The 19034-nt window shown below is 38.9% G+C and overlaps 2 protein-coding genes across 3 annotated transcripts in view; one reads left to right on the top strand and one right to left on the bottom strand.

Annotated features, from left to right (window-relative positions):
- LOC127626312 (CMP-N-acetylneuraminate-beta-galactosamide-alpha-2,3-sialyltransferase 2-like) overlaps positions 1-5110 on the top strand; it is a 30719-nt gene extending 25609 nt beyond the window's left edge. For both annotated transcript variants that reach the window (XM_052102028.1, XM_052102029.1), the window contains exon 7: positions 330-5110. In XM_052102028.1, the coding sequence (XP_051957988.1) occupies positions 330-497 (168 nt within the window). In that variant the 3' untranslated portion in view covers positions 498-5110. The remainder of the gene's footprint in view (positions 1-329) is intronic.
- Positions 5111-5329: 219 nt separating this feature from the next.
- The window catches only part of LOC127626309 (arf-GAP with SH3 domain, ANK repeat and PH domain-containing protein 2-like), a 62556-nt gene continuing 48851 nt past the window's right edge, over positions 5330-19034 (bottom strand). The window contains 9 exon segments of the mRNA XM_052102024.1: positions 5330-6268; positions 10932-11054; positions 11963-12153; positions 12263-12324; positions 16926-16989; positions 17404-17565; positions 17568-17585; positions 18389-18635; positions 18767-18874. Of these exon segments, the coding sequence (XP_051957984.1) occupies positions 6194-6268; positions 10932-11054; positions 11963-12153; positions 12263-12324; positions 16926-16989; positions 17404-17565; positions 17568-17585; positions 18389-18635; positions 18767-18874 (1050 nt within the window). The 3' untranslated portion in view covers positions 5330-6193.

The raw sequence follows: 19034 nt of genomic DNA on the forward strand, positions 1-19034 counted from the left end.
GTATATTTGGGTTACTGTCACCTTCCTGTCCCAAAAAAATCCCAGGAGATCAGCAGTTACAGAAATAATCAAACAAGCCCGTCTGGCACCATAAATCATGCCACAGTCTAAATCACTGAGATCACATTTTTCCCCCCATTCTGATGGTTGATGTGAACATTAACTGAAGCTCCACATGATTGGCTGATTAGATAATTGCATGAATATATTGATGTACAGGTGTTCCTAATAAAGTGGCCGGTGAGTGTATCCCAGGGGTCTTCTTTAAATGTGTGTTGGACATCATTTCCTTTTCAAATGCCAATCATAAAGGTTTTTAATCCCACCAGGTGTCAGTGTTTGGATATGGGGCGGACCATCAAGGAAACTGGCACCACTATTGGGAGGACAACAGATACGCTGGTGCGTTTCGGAAGACAGGCGTCCACAATGCAGATTTTGAGATGGAGATAATCCGAAGGCTCAGCAAGGAGGGCAAAATTAAACTGTACAGATGAGCTTGTAATTGTGGCCTTTATTGACTAAGTAGTGCTTAAACCAGGACATGCACAACTGTTGGAAACCAAAGAGTGGAAGATCTGTGGTCCACATTACCATTAACTGACCACTATGAACTGCACTGAACCAAACCCACAGACATCAAGCTGGATTCTTAAAACCAAATGAACTCCTCCTGTTCTCTAACAGCATTTATTGTCATGTGCCTGAAGAAAAAACACATTATGTAGTGGAGCTGGATGTTGCCTTGCACCCCAACTGGGCATTGAACATTGAAGAAAGCGAATAGTAAGCAGATCGGCTTGATCTGTGCGTCTTCATATCTTGTTTTGTTCAATTGGTGCTGAATTGCCTTACACCGTGTCTGCACTGTAAGAGGTGACAAAACTGTCCCAATCCACAAAGCTGAGTACATTGCAAGCCAGTGATGTTGATAATATTGGGAGTGATCTACTTGCTTGCAGTGTACATATGGTTTTATAAAAAGCCAGCTTGCAGGGTACTAAAGCCTTAAAGTCAACATGAAGCAAAATCCACAAAACGATTTACTTCCGTAATTGTCCACTTTCATATGATTTTTAAGTAAGCTTGAAACAAAATTCCATAATGTGAGAAAATTAGGAAGGGACTCATGGGTGTCACTTTGTTTTAAAAAGTGGTGGGGACCTTTTTGGGGGGCTCATGAATATTAATTAAGTTCAGATAATGTCAAATAATCTTTTACTGTTTTGATAAATAATCATTCTTTATGACCAAATCAAGCATTCTAATAAATATTTCACATAGTTAATTTGATTAATTGATCTGCAACACAGTACTGTTGGTACACAGTACCAATTTGTTTTGGGAGTACCAGGTTCTAAGCCGCCCTAATATCACTTTTAAACTTAGTATACTGCAACTGTATGTTGGTGGATGTATTTAGAGCGCCCTTACAAAAATCGAGAGCTCGTGGCAAATTTGCGACAAATTTCAATGTTTTGAATGACATTTATATATCGCTTTTCTAGACACTAAGTGCTTTGCATAGTATGGGGGACTCTCCTCAACCACCAGTGTCCACCTGGATGATGCGACGGCAGCCATAGTTCGCCAGTATGCTCGCCAAACACCAGCTATTGGTGGAGAGGAGAGGGTAGAGTGATAGAGCCAATTCATGGAAGGGGTTATTAGGAGACCATGATTGATAAGGGCCCATGGGGGAATTTGGCCAGGACACTGGGGTACACCCCTACACTTTATGTGAATTGCTATGGGATTTTGCGGCTAGTTTGCCAGAACTCCGATTTTTTTTGTAAGGGTGGGGACACATCTGTTTGCATTTTGCTTTACGATTTAACTGGAAAGGAGAGTGAGGTGCTCAGCGAGTAGAGCCCGTTGTCACTCAGCGGTACATCCACAACAAGCACTCATAATAACATACTTGTAATAACACACAAACGAAAGAGAGACTCCTTTGGCATTAGACACTTACCTGATGAAAGCTTTTTCAAAAAGTGTTGTCAACAAAATTGGCAAATGCAAAAGTGGAAGGGTCATGTCCCACCCGTAAATGATGCCTTCAATTTATCCGTAGATAATTGATCAGACCTTGAAAAGTGTCCGTTTCATACCAAAATTGAAAATAAGAGGACTTGTTGACGTCAGCTGAAAAGGAAATTCATTTCAGGAAACCCATTTTAAGACCAGAATCATTCATTAAGAAAGTAAAAAGGGTCCATTTTGATTTCATGTTGACTTTCAAACTTAAACCTGCAGAGTGCAAAAGCCTTGATCTTTTGTTTTTGAAATCTTTTGTTTTTGAAATCTTTCAAAGTATCAAATGAGCAATGAAAATGTTTATTATTGATTATTTTAGATATCACATATTGCCTCTTATTTTATCCATGCTGTCATTTAAATCACTTCATGCACCAAAAAAAACATGCTGGAATATGTATTTTCTTTGTCCCAAAAAAATTTATTTACAGTCTAGATTTCACATTTCAACACACATTCTTAATTTAGTGTAGCGTTTTCTATGGGAGCATTGGTAGTGTATGTGATATGTGTTTAATACCATTATGTACCTTTAGACCAATGCCATCCCTAGAGGCATCTGGTTTTTGTGGCCTTGAAATGACCCGTGACTCTCGCACAACATATTTTGAATATAGCAAATGCTGTATTTTTTATACATATTTCATTTCTTAGCATTCGTTTCATTCTTTGACCCTGAATTACGATTGATCTCTGTATTTTTATAGTGGAAATGACTTGTGATAAACGTTCTGTGGTTTTTCCCTTTTCAATCCAAGTTTGCATTATTGTAAGGACTGTGATAAGGCTGAAACTTGGAACTGTAATTTTCGATGATGTTTGTTGCCATAGTGTTACAGTGCATGTGCAGAGCTGTGATTTGCTCTGTCATTTTATGTCCTTGAATGCAATTTGGCTGCACATATATCGCTTCATGTCAATCAATGGCGCTCATAGTGTTTTTAGGGATTTCGCTATGAATACTATGAAGATATCGTGACTAAAGTATTATCACTTTGAATTTGAACAAAACATGACATTAATAGGAAAAAAACACTTGAGGTGTTTTATTCCTCTATTTAGAAACAGAACCAAAGCATAAACAATACAAATAAAATAATTACATTTAAAAGTCACAGTTTAGGGTACCAGGACATTATTAATAATAAAGATATTTGATATTTGTTGCATAAATAAAAATACAGAAAAACTTAATTTTTAAAGCTACACTATGTAACTTTTGGCCCTCTAGCGGTTTAAAATAAACTGCATGCGTCTTGCGGAAGAACATTGTTTAGGATGTGCTTCGGCTCTGCTCCACTGCGCGGATGAATGTGGTTCGAGGCACCGGTGTACACATGAATACAGGGCATCTTATCAGAGCGAATGGATAAATAAATAACGAAAGAAAGGAAAAGATGGATATCTGAAAACATGTCACCTGAGCAGGAAAGTGCCATATCTTATGCTATTGTTTTAACTTACTGGAAAAATTTATGTTTTGAAAAAAATGACGTTACAAAAGTAAGGCAACATTTGTTATCATTAGACATAACGATTGCTAGCTTGCTATAATAAGGTCAAACGTTGTAAAGTTTTTATAATTGCAGGATATTCTGGCTAAATAGACCACGATAGTAACTAATTTCTAGATCTAGATGGTCAACATCATTTCAAGACTCACATGTGATTGGCAAGCCTAGGACTAAAGGATTTAGTTGCCGTTATAAAGAAAATACACACATGTGCTAGCAAGTGAAAAGATTACACCGATTACAGTATAATTATTGTATTTGTACAGACGTGTGTGATTACACAACTATACATTAACCATATCAATAAAATATCTTACGTGTTGAGGTAAGAAAAAAGCCATCTCTGGGTCACTTTCAGATCTCAGAGTTGTTGCCACCTCTGAAAAGCCAAGCCAATGATGATTCGGGTTATATTTCGTACTCGCTTTCCCTTTTTGCTTGTAGTTTCTGCTCCGTTTGTGGTTTCTTTGTTTTTACAACCGGTGATTCCCCGGAGGTTTGCCGTTTTTAATGATCCATGGTCAGTTTTATCGTTTGTTGTGTCAACAAACTTTCAACTTCTGCTACTCCGACACACACGATACAGTAGCCAGATCTTATTTTCTCTGTGTACGGATATGATGTGACACGCACGTGCGAAAGATGTATGTATGCAATTTCTAAAATATAAATCATTATTATAGGTTTATCAAAGTTTATTTGGGTAAAGACATGGTTTGGAAGATGGATTTTTGTTGAACTCTCTCATTAATAACATTTTATTTTTTTAACAAACAAAAAAAAGTTACATAGTGTACTGTAGCTTTAATGGAGAGACAATTTAATATATCTCAATACTCTAATTTCCATTCAAGTTCATAAATTTTTTTGAAAACATCACATTTTCAACTTTATATTAATGTGCATACATATATATATATATATATATATATATATATGGCCCTCTAATGCAAGTAGAAAAATAGAACACCACTTAAAATGGACTCTAGATGTATTATTTAAGATTCCAGATTATTGAGCACTGACATTCAACAAAAGCTGAGGCCAAATTACTTTTTTATTGTTTTGTTTACATCACACAAACTCAACATGTGACCACAGATTTCATATTTCTTGGGTTTCATATGACTTGAGAAGCATCTTCTGCCACATAAATCTGAGTAGTTCTCTATTCTCTAAGCACTTTAAGGAAGGTAAAGTATACATGTTAAAAGACTGTCCAGCTGAATGTGATGGTTTTATCCTGTTGAAATGGACAAATTGTGAGGCTTCATAGTATGCATGTCTTGTGAGAAATTGTGGTCTGTGTCTTCAATAAACCACTTACTTCACCATTTATTTGATCATTATTTCATCATGACTCTGAAATAAGTGAAACAAGCCATAAACGAGTGAATCTCACGATACCACAAAGAACATGTCCAGGTCCTATTGTACCCCAAATTCAAAAGAAAGAACAAATTATTTTTTGCATACTGAAATGAAGGCTAGTTTTATTACCATTAATAATGTAATATTTTCCCCCAAGATTCTCATCACTTTAATGTAAAAAAAACAAAAAAAAAAACATATGCATTGCTGTAATTTAATACAAAACCTAAAATTAATATATATATATATATATATATATATATATATATATATATATATATATATATATATATATATGTATGTATGTATGTATATTGTAAAGTATGTTATTTCTACTTTTAATTTATGCTTATTCGAAAACGTTCTGTTTTAAAAATAAATTTAAAAAACAAATAATTGTACTGTATTTCAGTGATAGAGTAAAAAAATATGTTTAATAGTAATGAGAATAATGAGAAGAGATTAAATAATTTTTTTCTTCAAAAATAGGCTTAATTTTCTTTAAACAAAATATGGTTTCTGATTTTTTTATTTTATTTTTGGAGTAAAATATGACCAAGACATGCACTAAAAAAATGCCTATTTTAAATGCCTATTTATATCTTTAAAAACATTTTTTTTTAAGATTTATTTCAATTTCATTGTACTGGCTAGTCTTGATTATTGGGTTACCTTTCCCCCATCCCCCCAGAATCTACGCCCCTGAACAAAATTCATTCATTCATTCTTAATTTGTTTTCTAAATAAATGACATTTACTAATTAACCCTGTTGCAGAGAGTTGTGCTTTATTGACGTTCTTACTGTATCCATTTCTTATTTGAATAACTACACAAACTTAGCATTGCAATTTAAAGGAAAAAAATATTCTCAATACAATTCTGTGGATCACAAATGATCATTCACATTTCAGTTGAACTAAACACAGATGGCATGCTTCTCATGCTGTCTTTTATTTCAACATTTCATGATAAATAGGACTCTGGGATGGTTCAGTTTGGCTGGGCTGTCTAATTAATATCCTCAGAGGATGGCATGAGGCATGATTCTCATGATTGAGGGGCCTGAACAACCACAAACTATGAAAAGTTTTGTGCACAGCACAACTTGTTCCACATTGCAAATCTCCCTCTTGAAGGGCCGGTGGCTGCTGCTTTGTTATGCTGATTATTCATTACCGCTGGTTCTGTGGGTAGACTTCAAACCCGATTTTCCCAGGATGTTTTGGCAGTATAGTCGACCGTGTTATGATTTCAGTTCCTTTGGTCAGCATCAATCAGAGAGCAAAGAGACAAACGATGCTGGAAATAAGCCAGTTTTGTCTGGCTGTCCCTCGATGTAGCCATGCTGAAAAGGAGATATTATTGGCTCTGGTTAAAGTCATCAAAAAAGGCCCTCAGAAGGATAATGTAAAATTCAATTATGTTATAAGTGAAGGCTGCGAGCTTTCTGGACAAACAACAATAAAATAAAAGCTGAACATGTAGCTCGGTTTGAGGAAAGCGCTAAACAAATAAAAAATAATCAGCATATTGTGAACACGAATTCAGGCATTAGCTTTAGCATAAACATTGGGGGTCGCGCATCTAAATGTAGATGGTTCTTATAAACAACGTTGTATAACACACCGTATGTCGTTGAGCTGTTTAGGGATACAAAGTTAAACTAATAAATTATTGAGATTACAATTACAGTTGTCACAATTAACTAATCGTGAAAAGTGCCATTGCGTCAAAATGTTCAATTTTCAACATGTTGTTTTGGAGCAGTTGCTCGCTTTCCGTGTATCATTTATTATCATTTAAAAAAGTTTTGTTTTTCTAAGAGGCCGACGTTAAATTCATTCTTTAGTCTTAATTTACTGATGTATAAAATAGCAAGTAGCAATAAAATAATTCAGAATCAGTTCTCGGCTTGTTTTGGATGAAGAAAATTATTTTAATGTGAATTCAATCAAACTAAATTAATTTACAATAACAATTTTCACAATAGTGTAGTTTACAACATTGAGGGAATTTTAATAGTAAATTAAATTAGTATAATTTTACAATTATAACAATTACGAAATAATTGACAGTTAGCCTACATATTTCGTGCAGCACCAGTGCCATTATAAATAATGCACTTGTCCTGAATTTATACTTAGCAAAACAGATCATGTAAATGCATAATAATAATAATAATGCATGCAGAAATGTAATATAACTATATGCATTTATTAAAATTGCATGAATTAATAAATTAATAAAAATATAAAGAATGGGGTCTTTTTAATCTTCTTCTAACAACTCTATTTCTTGTGTAATAATTAAAGGTTGCAGGATTGTTTCCTTTTCATGCAATTAGGATGAAAGTTAACAAAAATAGAAATGAAAAATGTCTTTGTCTTCACTAGTGCTCGCCCTCTGACGACTTGAGTTTAAATTTGTAATTTAAGCGCCACAAGCGTCTCCAAACGTATAGAGCTCAAACAATGACTGGAGAATTTGAATCTGAGTTTTGTTCATTTGAATACTACACATGTGACAATAACCAATATTAATTTTGTGGCATATTTTACAAGTGTGTATTTTTTGTATTTGTATTTATTTATTTTTAAAGGTGGAATTAGCTGTAAATATTCAGGTAATAAAATACAGGTTCAAATTTTCAGATTAACCCTTAAATGCACACCCCCTTAAATGAGGACCTCATTCCACCCCCTGCACCTCATCCATTTTTGAAGTGTAAGTCAAAGTTTATAGGGTCAATAGAGAACCTAGGTATGTAAAACTGTATTTTTTAAATTTTTTTTTGCACTTCCATCAATTATATTTTTATGATTATTTCATATCTATATATGTTTACTATCACGTGATCTATTTATTTGTTTTTTTTTACAAGAGATATGAGTACTATATTCATACAAATAAATACTATATCACGTTGATTTTCTGTGCAACAATGGTGAATTATCAGTATCCCATATGCACATACTCATACATGCATGCTATTTTTTACTCAAGGTGGCGCTGTTGTTTCAGTGATTGACTTGACTTACATTTGAAATTGCTATTTGATGAAGAAGCAACGTGGAAGTAAACTATAGCAAGTAAAACACATGAACAGTATTAGACTATTGTCATTTGGGTACACTACTGAAATTATTTAAGTTGTGGATTTATTTATACTCAATAAGTACCTGAGAAAATACACATGTAGCTTGTACATAACTTATGCATATCATATGTGTAGCTCAATATTTGTTTGACAGCCAGTTGCATCTCATTAAATTTCAGCGTGAAAGTAATGAATCCTGTTCTGGACTTTGTTCTAAATTGTTGCATTTTCTCTTTCGGAAATATGAAAAATAAAACATCAAAATATATAGAAATCAATTTTATTACATTATTTTCTAATTGTCTTGAAAATAGTTTGAAAATTTGACACTATCTGGGCATTTTGTAGATCCGTTTGTGATGGATATAAGTGCCGGGTCTCTAAAGACCCGAATATGTAAGAGTGTTTTGTGAAATTCTCATTTAAGGGTTAAGAAGAAATTCAAAACTTTCAAACTTAGCATTTTGGCCAACCTCAGAGTTACCAGAATTCTCTGACACGGCCCAATGTTAACATGAACTACAATGAACAAAACCTTTACAGCATTTATTAATATTGGCCAATGTTAATTTCTGTACTATATGTTAAATGTTAAATATGTACTATACATTTTACCATTTCAAGTTATAAACGATAACATAAATGTATGTATTATGAACTAACAATGACCAATAAAATTGATAAATGAACACCGGCTCAATAATTACTCAATTCAGTCCTATACTACATCAGATAGCGCCAGAGCATTTTGACCAATCATAGAGCTACCAGAATTTTAAGTTTGAATATTCTGACAACCTCTACTTTTCCCTGTGGGGCATGGAAGCTTGACCTATGGCCTAGTTTGTTTCTCGGAATTTCTGAGATCCAAATTTGTATTTGGAGTTCTGACATTTTTAACCTGTAATTCTATAAATTGAATATTTACAGCTAATCCACCTCTAAAACATTCATTTAAAAAAAAAATATAGATATAAAATGTAAATGTAAAAAATAGGCCACAAAAATCCAGAATCAAAATGAACAAAATTCAGACTCACTTTAGTGACTGTTCAAGCTCCATACAAACGGAATTGCAACAATAATCACTGTTTTCAAATAGACCCTGTCTTCCATGAAAAACAGATACAAGAACAAGAACCTTGCTGCTCTTTCTCATCTAAACCATCTGTAACCGTAACAAGGAATCCCAGCCATTTATGCCAGCATATTACCAAAGTAAATTGAAAGGGCTTAAAACAACTGAAAAATAATGCCAGTAAAAAAAATCATAAAAAAAGCACAGTGTGGTTCAAAAGTCTTTCCATATTGAAAATCTTTTATTTAAAATCGAATTTAAACCTGGGAATTAATAGGTAGCTTAAAAATTTTGGAAAATGTAGATCACGGTCAGGAAAGGCACATTTATCACACAAACAGGACGAGCTGATGCAGAGCAGCAGATGGCCGTCCAAAGTTTCAAAGGATTTGTACTTCTTCAAGAATGAACAAAGTGACGCTGTTGAGTTTGCAGGTTAGTGTATGAAACTGGTGTAACTGCATGAACTGAATGATTAGAAATGACAACGTTTATTATGCAATTTCTCTGTATGTAGCCTTGAATAGATTTCATTCAAGCTGTCAAACCACTGCAGAATTTGGACGCTGAGCATTGGCAGTGTGTGCATGGCTAAGTAGAAATTATGTTTTGATGTTTTGATGTTAGAACGTGCCACCAGTTCGTGAATTGCTTTAATTAACCCTGCCGCTCATAATTTACCAACATTTTTTCCCACTTTTCTCCCAATTTGGAATGCCCAATTCCCAATATGTTCTAAGTCCTTGTGGTGGCTTAGTGACTCGCCTCAATCCAGGTGACAGAGGACGAATCTCAGCTGCTTCTGCATCTGAGACCGTCAATCCACGCATCTTATCACGTGGCTTGTGGCTTGGAGATATAGCGTGAGTGGAGGCTTCACGCAGTCTACCGCGACATCCACGCACAACTCATCATGGGCCCCACCAAGAGTGAACCACATTATAGCAATCAAGAGGAGGTTACCCCCTGTGACTCTAAACTCCCAAGCTACCGGGCCAATTTGGTTGCTTAAGAGACCCGGCTGGAGTCACTCAGCATGCCCTGGGATTCGAACTAGCGAACTCCAGGGGTGGTAGCTTTACCACTGAGCTACCCAGGCCAAAGACCAAACAATATCCTGATTATTAATGTGTGAAAAAGTTACCGATTTCCTACATAGCTGTGCTAGCTTTACTTACATTATAAAATTTCAACTTAAATTCCTATTTATTTTTATGGTATTAAGTTACTGTATTTAGTCAGATAGTGTACAGTGAACCAGTCAATATCACAAAATAAACCCCTTTTTGGTCACCTTGTCGGAGATTATTTTGCGATATTGTCCTGCTGACTGTACATTACCCCTTGCGTAATTGCACAAACTACGTAGTACATCTATTACACCATAAACCTGAATGAAAATGAAGAAAATACTGCACTTTATTCATCTTATATCTCACACTGGACTGTCAACATATTCTCCTCAATATACTACTTCATATATATATATATATATATATATATATATATATATATATTTCATATACTCCTTATTGTATTGTATATTGTGTGTATTGTATATAATTATTGTGTTGTGTAAGTATGTGTACATTTGATTTGTAAATTGTTTTGTGTAAGTATGTTGTTTACTGTAATTGGTATATGTCTCGTCACTGTCATGACTGCTATGTTGCTCGGAACTGCACACAAGAATTTCACCTACTGTTGCACTTGTGTACATGGTAGTGTGACAATAAAGTGATTTGATTTTGATTTGAAAATTACTCACTGGCTTTCCTTGTAATAGGTTCATTGTTTTTTAGTTGACTTAAACGTGTAAATCCCTATACTCACCCACCAATCAGCATCTTCCTCCCTAAGTACCACCAGAACTTCGCCTTCATTAAAGGTGAGCTCATCGTGATGATCAGCCACACAGTCATACATGGCTTTAACACGCCTCAGCTTCAACTTCATCTACAGGTGAGAGGACAACACGGGAGGTTGTAAAAACATAATTTGGCTTTTAACAAATGTGTATGTTTTTAAAGCTGTCATTATTTGTTGATGGGTAACCACAAGTATGAGGAACATTTCCAGGAACACCTACATCACTCTGTGTCTTTCCAACAGCCAAAGATACTGGCCGAAAAATAACATTCATTCAGATTATGCAGATAAGACCAGCTTAAACCAGCATGAACACAAGAATGGTTTAAGCTGGTTTGAAGTTAGACTAGCTGATAGACCAGCATAGAGAACAATAACTTACTGGTTATGAAGCCTGGTGTGGGTACCAGCAAAACACAATTTATGCTGGTGTTTCTCATTTATGCATTTGGCTGATTTATCCAAAGCGACTTACAGTTATTACAGGGACAATCCCCCCGGAGCAACCTGGAGTTAAGTGCCTTGCTCAAGGACACAATGGTGGTGGCTGTGGGAATCGAACCAGTGACCTTCTGATTAACAGTTATGTGCTTTAGCCCACTCCAAGTGTTTCTCCTGACAGCATTGAGATTAAATGCAAAACAAATGGAGACGTTTCCTGTTTTCTGAGAAAAAGACCCTAGTAATCTCACGTGTCTCCTCTAGAGTTTCAGAAGAGATCTCAACAATGTCAAAAACTGTGCTCAGATTTGCCTCAGAGTTTAGTCTGAAGTCTCAGATATTTATCATAAAATATATTCTGTGTCTACTTTTGTTTCCTCTAAGGAACTTCAGGTGAAACATCTGAGAGAACATTTATACTTCTCTGTATGAAATTGATAATTTTTATAAGATACATTTCTTTCTCCTATCCCAGCTTACAAGACCTTAAATAAGCCATCTTCAGCTAAACTTATGCTCATCATGAATGGATTATAGTAGGTTGGTGTTCTCACCAGAGTTTTTCTGGGCAGTGGATGAGGTACAGCATAGCAAGATGAAGAGGAGCTTCCGTTAGCCTCCAGGCTGAACGAGCGTGGGGAGGTTGGGGAGCGGGCCGGAGTGTGCCGCCCAGCACTGCTGATAGGCTGTGGTGTATGGTACAGGAAGTAAGACGAGCTGCTCTCCCCATCCGCTTGAAATCCTCCTGAGATTACAGTCACGACACATGACATAAAAACACACAGAGCTATGATCTGCAAAACATATTAACAGACAACCAAATGCAGAGATATCTGATGAACGAAAGCACTAACCTCGTTCTGGCAGCTCAGATAAAGAGTTTAGAGTGGACACGCCGAATTTGGGAGACCCTGAGCTGAAACGGAAAAGTCTGATCAGTAACGATACATAACAATACAGTAAACTAACTGTAATTATACACCAACAGAGTATACACTATAGTGTAATGTATTGTTTTGTATACAAGCAATGCAGTGAAATGTAAAACTGTAATCATGACAGTGTAGCCTTGTGGTCTGTTTCAGATCTAGATTGTAAACAACCTGAAAAGGGTTGTAGGTGGGTTCATTTCTATGGCCTTTTTTTTATCAGCATAAATAATTTATGTTAAAATTGATATGAATGTATTATGGAAAGTGCATATCTTAGGCCATGTAACTGTTCACCATTCTTTGTACAAGTTTTTCAAAATGTTTAATCACTTTTCAGGTCACTCTTTATATTAGGTGTCCTTAACTACTATGTACTAACATTTAATACATACAAGACTATGTATTTACTGTGTTACTATATGTTGTTCTTTCATTTTTGGGGTAAGGCCCAATACTTAGCGGTAAAGTTAAAAGTGTAAATACAAATGTAATTAAATGTAAGTACTTTAAATGTAATTGCAATGCAACAACATGTATGCACATAATAAGTACATTGTATTAAATGGTTAAGCACACAATAGTTAAGGCCACCTAATATAAAGTGGGTCCCACTTTTCTATTCATTTTAACCCTATAACGGTATGATGTTTGGCAGCTCCTGTTCAAGCTGACGAGCCAAACAATCTATTTTTTGTAAGTTTCACATGTTTAAAAAGTGTTTTAAATTTTTATATCGATCTATTTAAAATGGCTGCTGTCTTGCATGAAAAGTGACTCTTGTGTTGGGATAAATGATAGCTTATTTTAATAAAGTAATGATTTTGTTGTTACTGATATTAAAATGAGTATTTACTGAATATAAGCAATTTGTGCTTTGTTAAAGTTTTGTAATTTAAAAAAATAATTTTATTGAAATCCCCCTTTTGAAATCCATGTATCAAATATGATAAAACAGTCTTTTGAGGTATATCACCACGAAAATAAAATGGTTTTTGCATGCCACTCCCCCAAACATACGGGCAACCGCTCATTCAGATTTTCTCTTCGGAGCAGAGCAGGTGACCATGGCAACGCTGCGGTCGCGGCTTGCCTTCGTAAGAAAGCAAGCCACCCTCAGCGGCTCCCGACCTCGGTCCTTCTACCTACGGGTATGAGGCCAGCGCTGCTAGCACTGGGTGTGCTTGGCGACCGACCTCGCCCTCCGTTCGACAAAGGTCACGGCGCGGTCTCTCGGGTGGGCGATGTCCACCTTAGTGGTCCAGGAGCGACATTTGGCTCAACCTGGTCGAGATGAGAGAGGCCGACAAGGCACGGTTCCTTGACGCCCCCATCTCCCAGGTTGGCCTGTTCAGCGAAACCGTCGAGGACTTTGCCCAGCAGTTCTCGGCAGTGAAGCAGCAGACGGAGGCCATCCAACACATCCTGGCATCGAGCCCACAGCAGGAAGCAGATGCCACCTGTCTCACGGCCGGCCGCCAAGAACCCAAGGAAGGCTTTGAAGCGCCCCTGAGACAGGCAACCCAGGGACAAGGAGACCCGCTGTTCCGGAGTTGGTGAACAGATCACTCCATCCCCCGGTGGAGGGCTGAGAGGAGAATCTTTTGCCCCACAAAAGCCCCCTTGCCTGCACACCCAGTTGTGGCACAAACACGCCCACACATGGACGGTTTCAATGAACTGTGGTGACGATGCACCTCCTCAGCCCTCGCCAACCGATCCTCTAATGGGTATCAGGAGCCAGGTAAGTGCTTCGATGTCCCTCGACTCAGCACGGCCACAGGGCTCAAGCCCCTTCAACGTGGCACCTCAGGCTCCGCCCCGCCGCGAGGCCCCACCCGCCAGTATGTCCGACGAGATTGCCCCTTGGTCCCCCTCACCCGGAGCTTGGACGCGTGGCTTGCGCTCTCCAACCCGTCACGATAGCTGACCCGGACCGTCCAACTCAGCTACGCGGTTCATTTCGCCAGGCGTCTGCCCAGGTTCAGTGAAAGGCGAGAACGCAGCTACCTTGCGTGTGGAAATCGCTACCCTCCTTCGGAAGGGTGCAATAGAGCCTGTCCCTCCAGCTGAGATGAAGAAGGGTTTTACAGCCCCTACTTCATTGTACGGAAGAAAGGCGGTCGGTTGTGGCCAATCTTGGACCTGCGAGTACTGAACCGGACTGTACACAGACTCCAACTGTGCAAAAACTCATTCTAGCAAGCGTCCGACATCAAGATTGGTTCACAGCAGTAGACCTGAAGGACGTGTACATCCACGTCTTGATTCTGCCTTGACACAGACCCTTCCTGCAGTTTGCGTTCGAGGGTCGGGAGTACCAGTACAAGGTCCTCCCTTTCGGCCTGTCCCTGTCCCCTTGGCAGCCCTTTCCCCTTTAAGGGAAGTGGGCATTCGCATCCTCAACTATCTCGATGACTGGCTAATCAGTCTAGCTCACTCTCGGGAGTTGGACTCAGTCTTGATGATGGCGCGCCTCACGAACGAGCGCACACTGTCGGTGCTGACCTGTTTGAAGGTGTTCCGACAGAGAAAGCGGTTCCACTGAAACTGTTTCAGAGACTCCTGGGGCATATGGCGTCCTCAGCAGTGGCCACACCGCTCGGGTTGATGCATATGAGACCGCTTCAGCACTGGCTCCCGACTCGAGTCCCGAGATGGCTTTACGCATCTATTTGGATTGCACGCTGAGCTTTAGTCTCTCTGTGCAGCTCTTCGTCTACTTTGGTGGACAGCGGAAAGGAAGTGCTGTCTCCAAGCAGAGGATCAACCACTGGGTCATTGATGCCATAGCGATGGCATATCACGGCCAGTACGTGCCGCCTCCCACAGAGCCCATTCTACCAAGAGTGTGGTGGCCTCCTGGGCCTTTACCAGTGGTGCCTCTCTAACAGACATTTGCAGAGCAGCAGGCACGTCAACACCCAATACCTTTGCGAGGTTCTTCAATCTCCGGGTTGACCCGGTTTCATCCTGTGTCTTGGCAGGAATGAACAGGTAAGTCTGGGACAGTTGGCTGGGTTTATCGCTTGCGCATAGCGCCTTTCACCTCCCCTGCGCTGTTGACTCCCAGTAGTGTTCACAAAATGTATTCCCTGGATGACTTCCTCCTAGCCCTATGGCAGACGAATTTGCAGAGAAACTTGCTGCCGGCTCAGTAAATGTGCTATCTAAGCCCTGTACTGGGGTAGGTGCTCCGCATGTGCTGGATCCCCATAGAGCGACCCCATGCGACGTATATCTTACGCTAAATTGTTTCTCTGTTGGTAAACTGCATCTTCCTTGGGCAGAGGCCCATCTGCCCCAGTCACCATGTTTGTAGAAACTCCTCCCCCATTGGGTAGGACCTACCATGGGACCTCTTCACATGACATACTTCCAACAAGGCTCAGCAAGACCATGTGATTTATTTTCACTCAAAAGAACCCCCTCTCTCTGGGTGGGGTGTGGTCTCCATGGTGTCATCCCCTTGGGAGTGTAGACACTGGTGGTCCCAGTCGGTTTACAAATTCCACTCTTATATGGGGAGAGAAAAAAGAGAGAAAGAGGCACGACAGGGCTAGGCTGTCCCTATTTTCTGGGCAGTCGACTTGTCCCCGAAGGGCAGTTCGACGCTCATAACAGCGTTGGGTTAGGTTATGTGTTGGCATGCTGCGCTGGCTACGAGGCACACAGTAGTCTGCCCGTCTTGCACCGCCAGTTCACGTAACATAGTTCAGCTAGATGTTGATCCCTAGTGTCACTACATCAACACAACTTCAAGTGAGTGACAGATAGGGAACATACTGGTTACTTTCGTAACTTTCCTTCCCTGATGGAGGGAACGAGACGTGGTGTCCCTCCTGCCACAACGCTGGACTACCCGCTGAAATGGCTGGGACCTTCTCTCGGGTCCTCAGCACAAAACCTGAATGAGTGCGCCAGCTCCTTTAAACCCATATGTTCGGAGAATGGCATGCAAATACCACTCGCCAATTCCCATTGGTCTTTTATCAAAGATCAGAGGTGTCTCGGGCTCCCAAGAGTGACCCCTAGTGTCCCTACATGAACACAATGTCTCATTCCCTCCATCAAGGAACAGAGGTTACGAAAGAAACCAGGACATTTTCTGTAAAACTGCTTTGAAATGTTGTATGTTGTGAAAAGTGCTAAACAAATAAAAATGACTTTTCAATACATTTCAATCCATATTAATAGACAAAGGAAACTATCATGGTCAAACACTCAAACATTTGGTATCTCTAAAAAGCCCTGGGAGTCCTCTGATAATACCCCAAGATTTACCACTGTAGCTTGTATGGGCTAAAAAATAATAATATGAGGTCATAAAAGTGTTTATGCATGCATAATAATTATAAGATAATTAGCAACATATAGCATGAAGCTATCAGGATGTTAACTTCCCAAAAGTATTTCCTGGTACAAGGGGGTGCACACTTGAGCAATGGATTTTACATTGGATAAAAGCATCTACTTAATTGATGCTTGCTTATGCTTGAAATGTAAACATACTGTTGTTTTGTGGTATTTGAGCAAATAACCAGGAGAGGTCAGCATTTGTGGCTACAACAGCAACCCCAGAACTTACACACACTTCTGGAAAGGAGAGTCTGGACCACCGAAGCTTCTTTGACCTGCAGGCACACCATAATCTGTAAACAGAAAATATAAGGACATAGAAAGTATACTTTAATAACAAACAAATCTGACAAATTAACTTCTGACAAAAAAAAAACAACCTTTGACTAATGAATTTCCATGAATTTTCAAATTATTTTCCTGTTGTTCATGATTAATTGATAAGGATTTTTGGAAAAAAAAGATATATATTGTACAGAGAGTCATTTCTAGCCAATCATATATTTTAGAGCTGAGCATAACTGGAACCATTACATTCACTATAAACAATTTATATGATTTTTACAATTTTATTAATTTCCATGACTTCTCCCGGTCTGGAAATCAAAGTTTAAGATTCTGATATTTCAAGATTTTCTATAACCGTTGAACCCTCTGTCTAGCATTGGCATTCTAAAATTCTAGGGCATGTCAGACTTTGCTCATACCTGTTTGTCCTTGCCGTGTAGAGTGGGGGCTGGGAGGTACCTGAGGGGCAGGCTCAGAGTAGGTGCGCTTGTGACGGATGATAAGGGGGGGGGGAGGGTTTCGTTTCTTAATGCTGCTCACTTCATGGGATGTCAAGTCATCAGGTGAGCTCATAGGAGGGGAGGAGGAGGGACATTTGGAGCTGGAAAGGACATGAGGAGTGTAAACAAGATGGCAGTGAGAAGAGAAGAGATGAGAAGAGACTAGATGAAACAAGACAAGAAAAGTCAAGACAAGCCCAGAAGGGAGGAGCTGAGATAAGACTAGATTAGACAAAAAGAGATGAGAGGAAATGGGAAGAGCCGATGTGAGACGAGAAGAGAGGATCCTAGGCAAAATGAGATTAGACAAGATGAAAAATGAAGTGACGATAAAAAACATGAACAGATGAGAAGAGGGAATCTGAGGAGAGAAGCGATTAGATGAGGAGAAAAGAAGAGATGAGACGAAAAAAGCCAAGAGAAGTGATGAGACGAAAAAAGAAATTCGAGACGAGAAAAGACACAAGACGAGACTTAAAAAAGCTGAGACAAAAATACATAGAAGAGAAGAGACAGGACAGGACAAGAAGAAAAGAGACAAGATGAATCAAGAGAGACCGAGAAGAGATTAGACACAAAAAAAGAGACAAAATTAAACTAGAAGAGAGGATCCGAGGCAAGATACAATTGGACAAGATGAAAAGAGATTAGAAAAGGTGAGACAAGAACAGAAAAGAAGAAAAAAGAAAACAGTCAAGGAAAGAAGAGACAAAACAAGCCAAGAGAAGAGAAGACACTAGAAGAGAATAGATGAGAAGAGACAAGAAGAGAGGATCCAAGGTGAGATGAGACAAGAACGAGACGTGAACAGAAGAGAACGAGACGAGACGTGAAGTGAACAGACGAGAAGAGAATAGACAAGAAGTGACCTGAAGAGAAAAGAAGAGAAGAGAAGATTTCTCACCTCTGACTCTGGGTGGAAGTGGTGGTGCAGGCGATGAAGGGGGTGGTGGAGGTGGACTGTCCAGACTCCGTGTCTGAGAGCTGGGACTGGCATACACCTCCCTACGGTTTTCCCCCCGGGCCATTGCCAGCCTCCGACCCACATTGAACAGCCCCCCTCCAGCACCACCTCCTCCACCCTGAGAGATGGAGTTACTGTGATACAAGCTAAACGCCCGTCCTATACGCTCCTTCTTCACCGGACCGAGCTACAAATTCAGCAAAGGAAGCAACACTGTTATACCTCAATTGTACACTTTTTTCTATTGGCACTTAATGCAAGTCTGTTATATTAGTTATTGGTGGCGTAGTTAGCTTGTTTTGGAACTCAGCATGTCACCTTGTCATCCAGCTCATCATCACTTTCATAAAGGTCATCCTGCCGTAGTCTCCACTCATATTCCACGTGCACATGCATGTTGAACTGGTTGTTTTGAGATTGGTGGATCTGAACATAATGCATCACATGACTTAATTAGTAGTTAATAAGTAATGAGTCTACATGTACTGTGCAATAAAATACTGGTAACTTTTAAAAACCAGCTTATTCTAAAACGTTTTTATATGAGAATCAATAAACCAACAATGCAAGAACCCCAAGCTTTGCG

Source organism: Xyrauchen texanus, chromosome 32 (assembly GCF_025860055.1).
Source record: "Xyrauchen texanus isolate HMW12.3.18 chromosome 32, RBS_HiC_50CHRs, whole genome shotgun sequence".
Taxonomy (NCBI): domain Eukaryota; kingdom Metazoa; phylum Chordata; class Actinopteri; order Cypriniformes; family Catostomidae; genus Xyrauchen; species Xyrauchen texanus.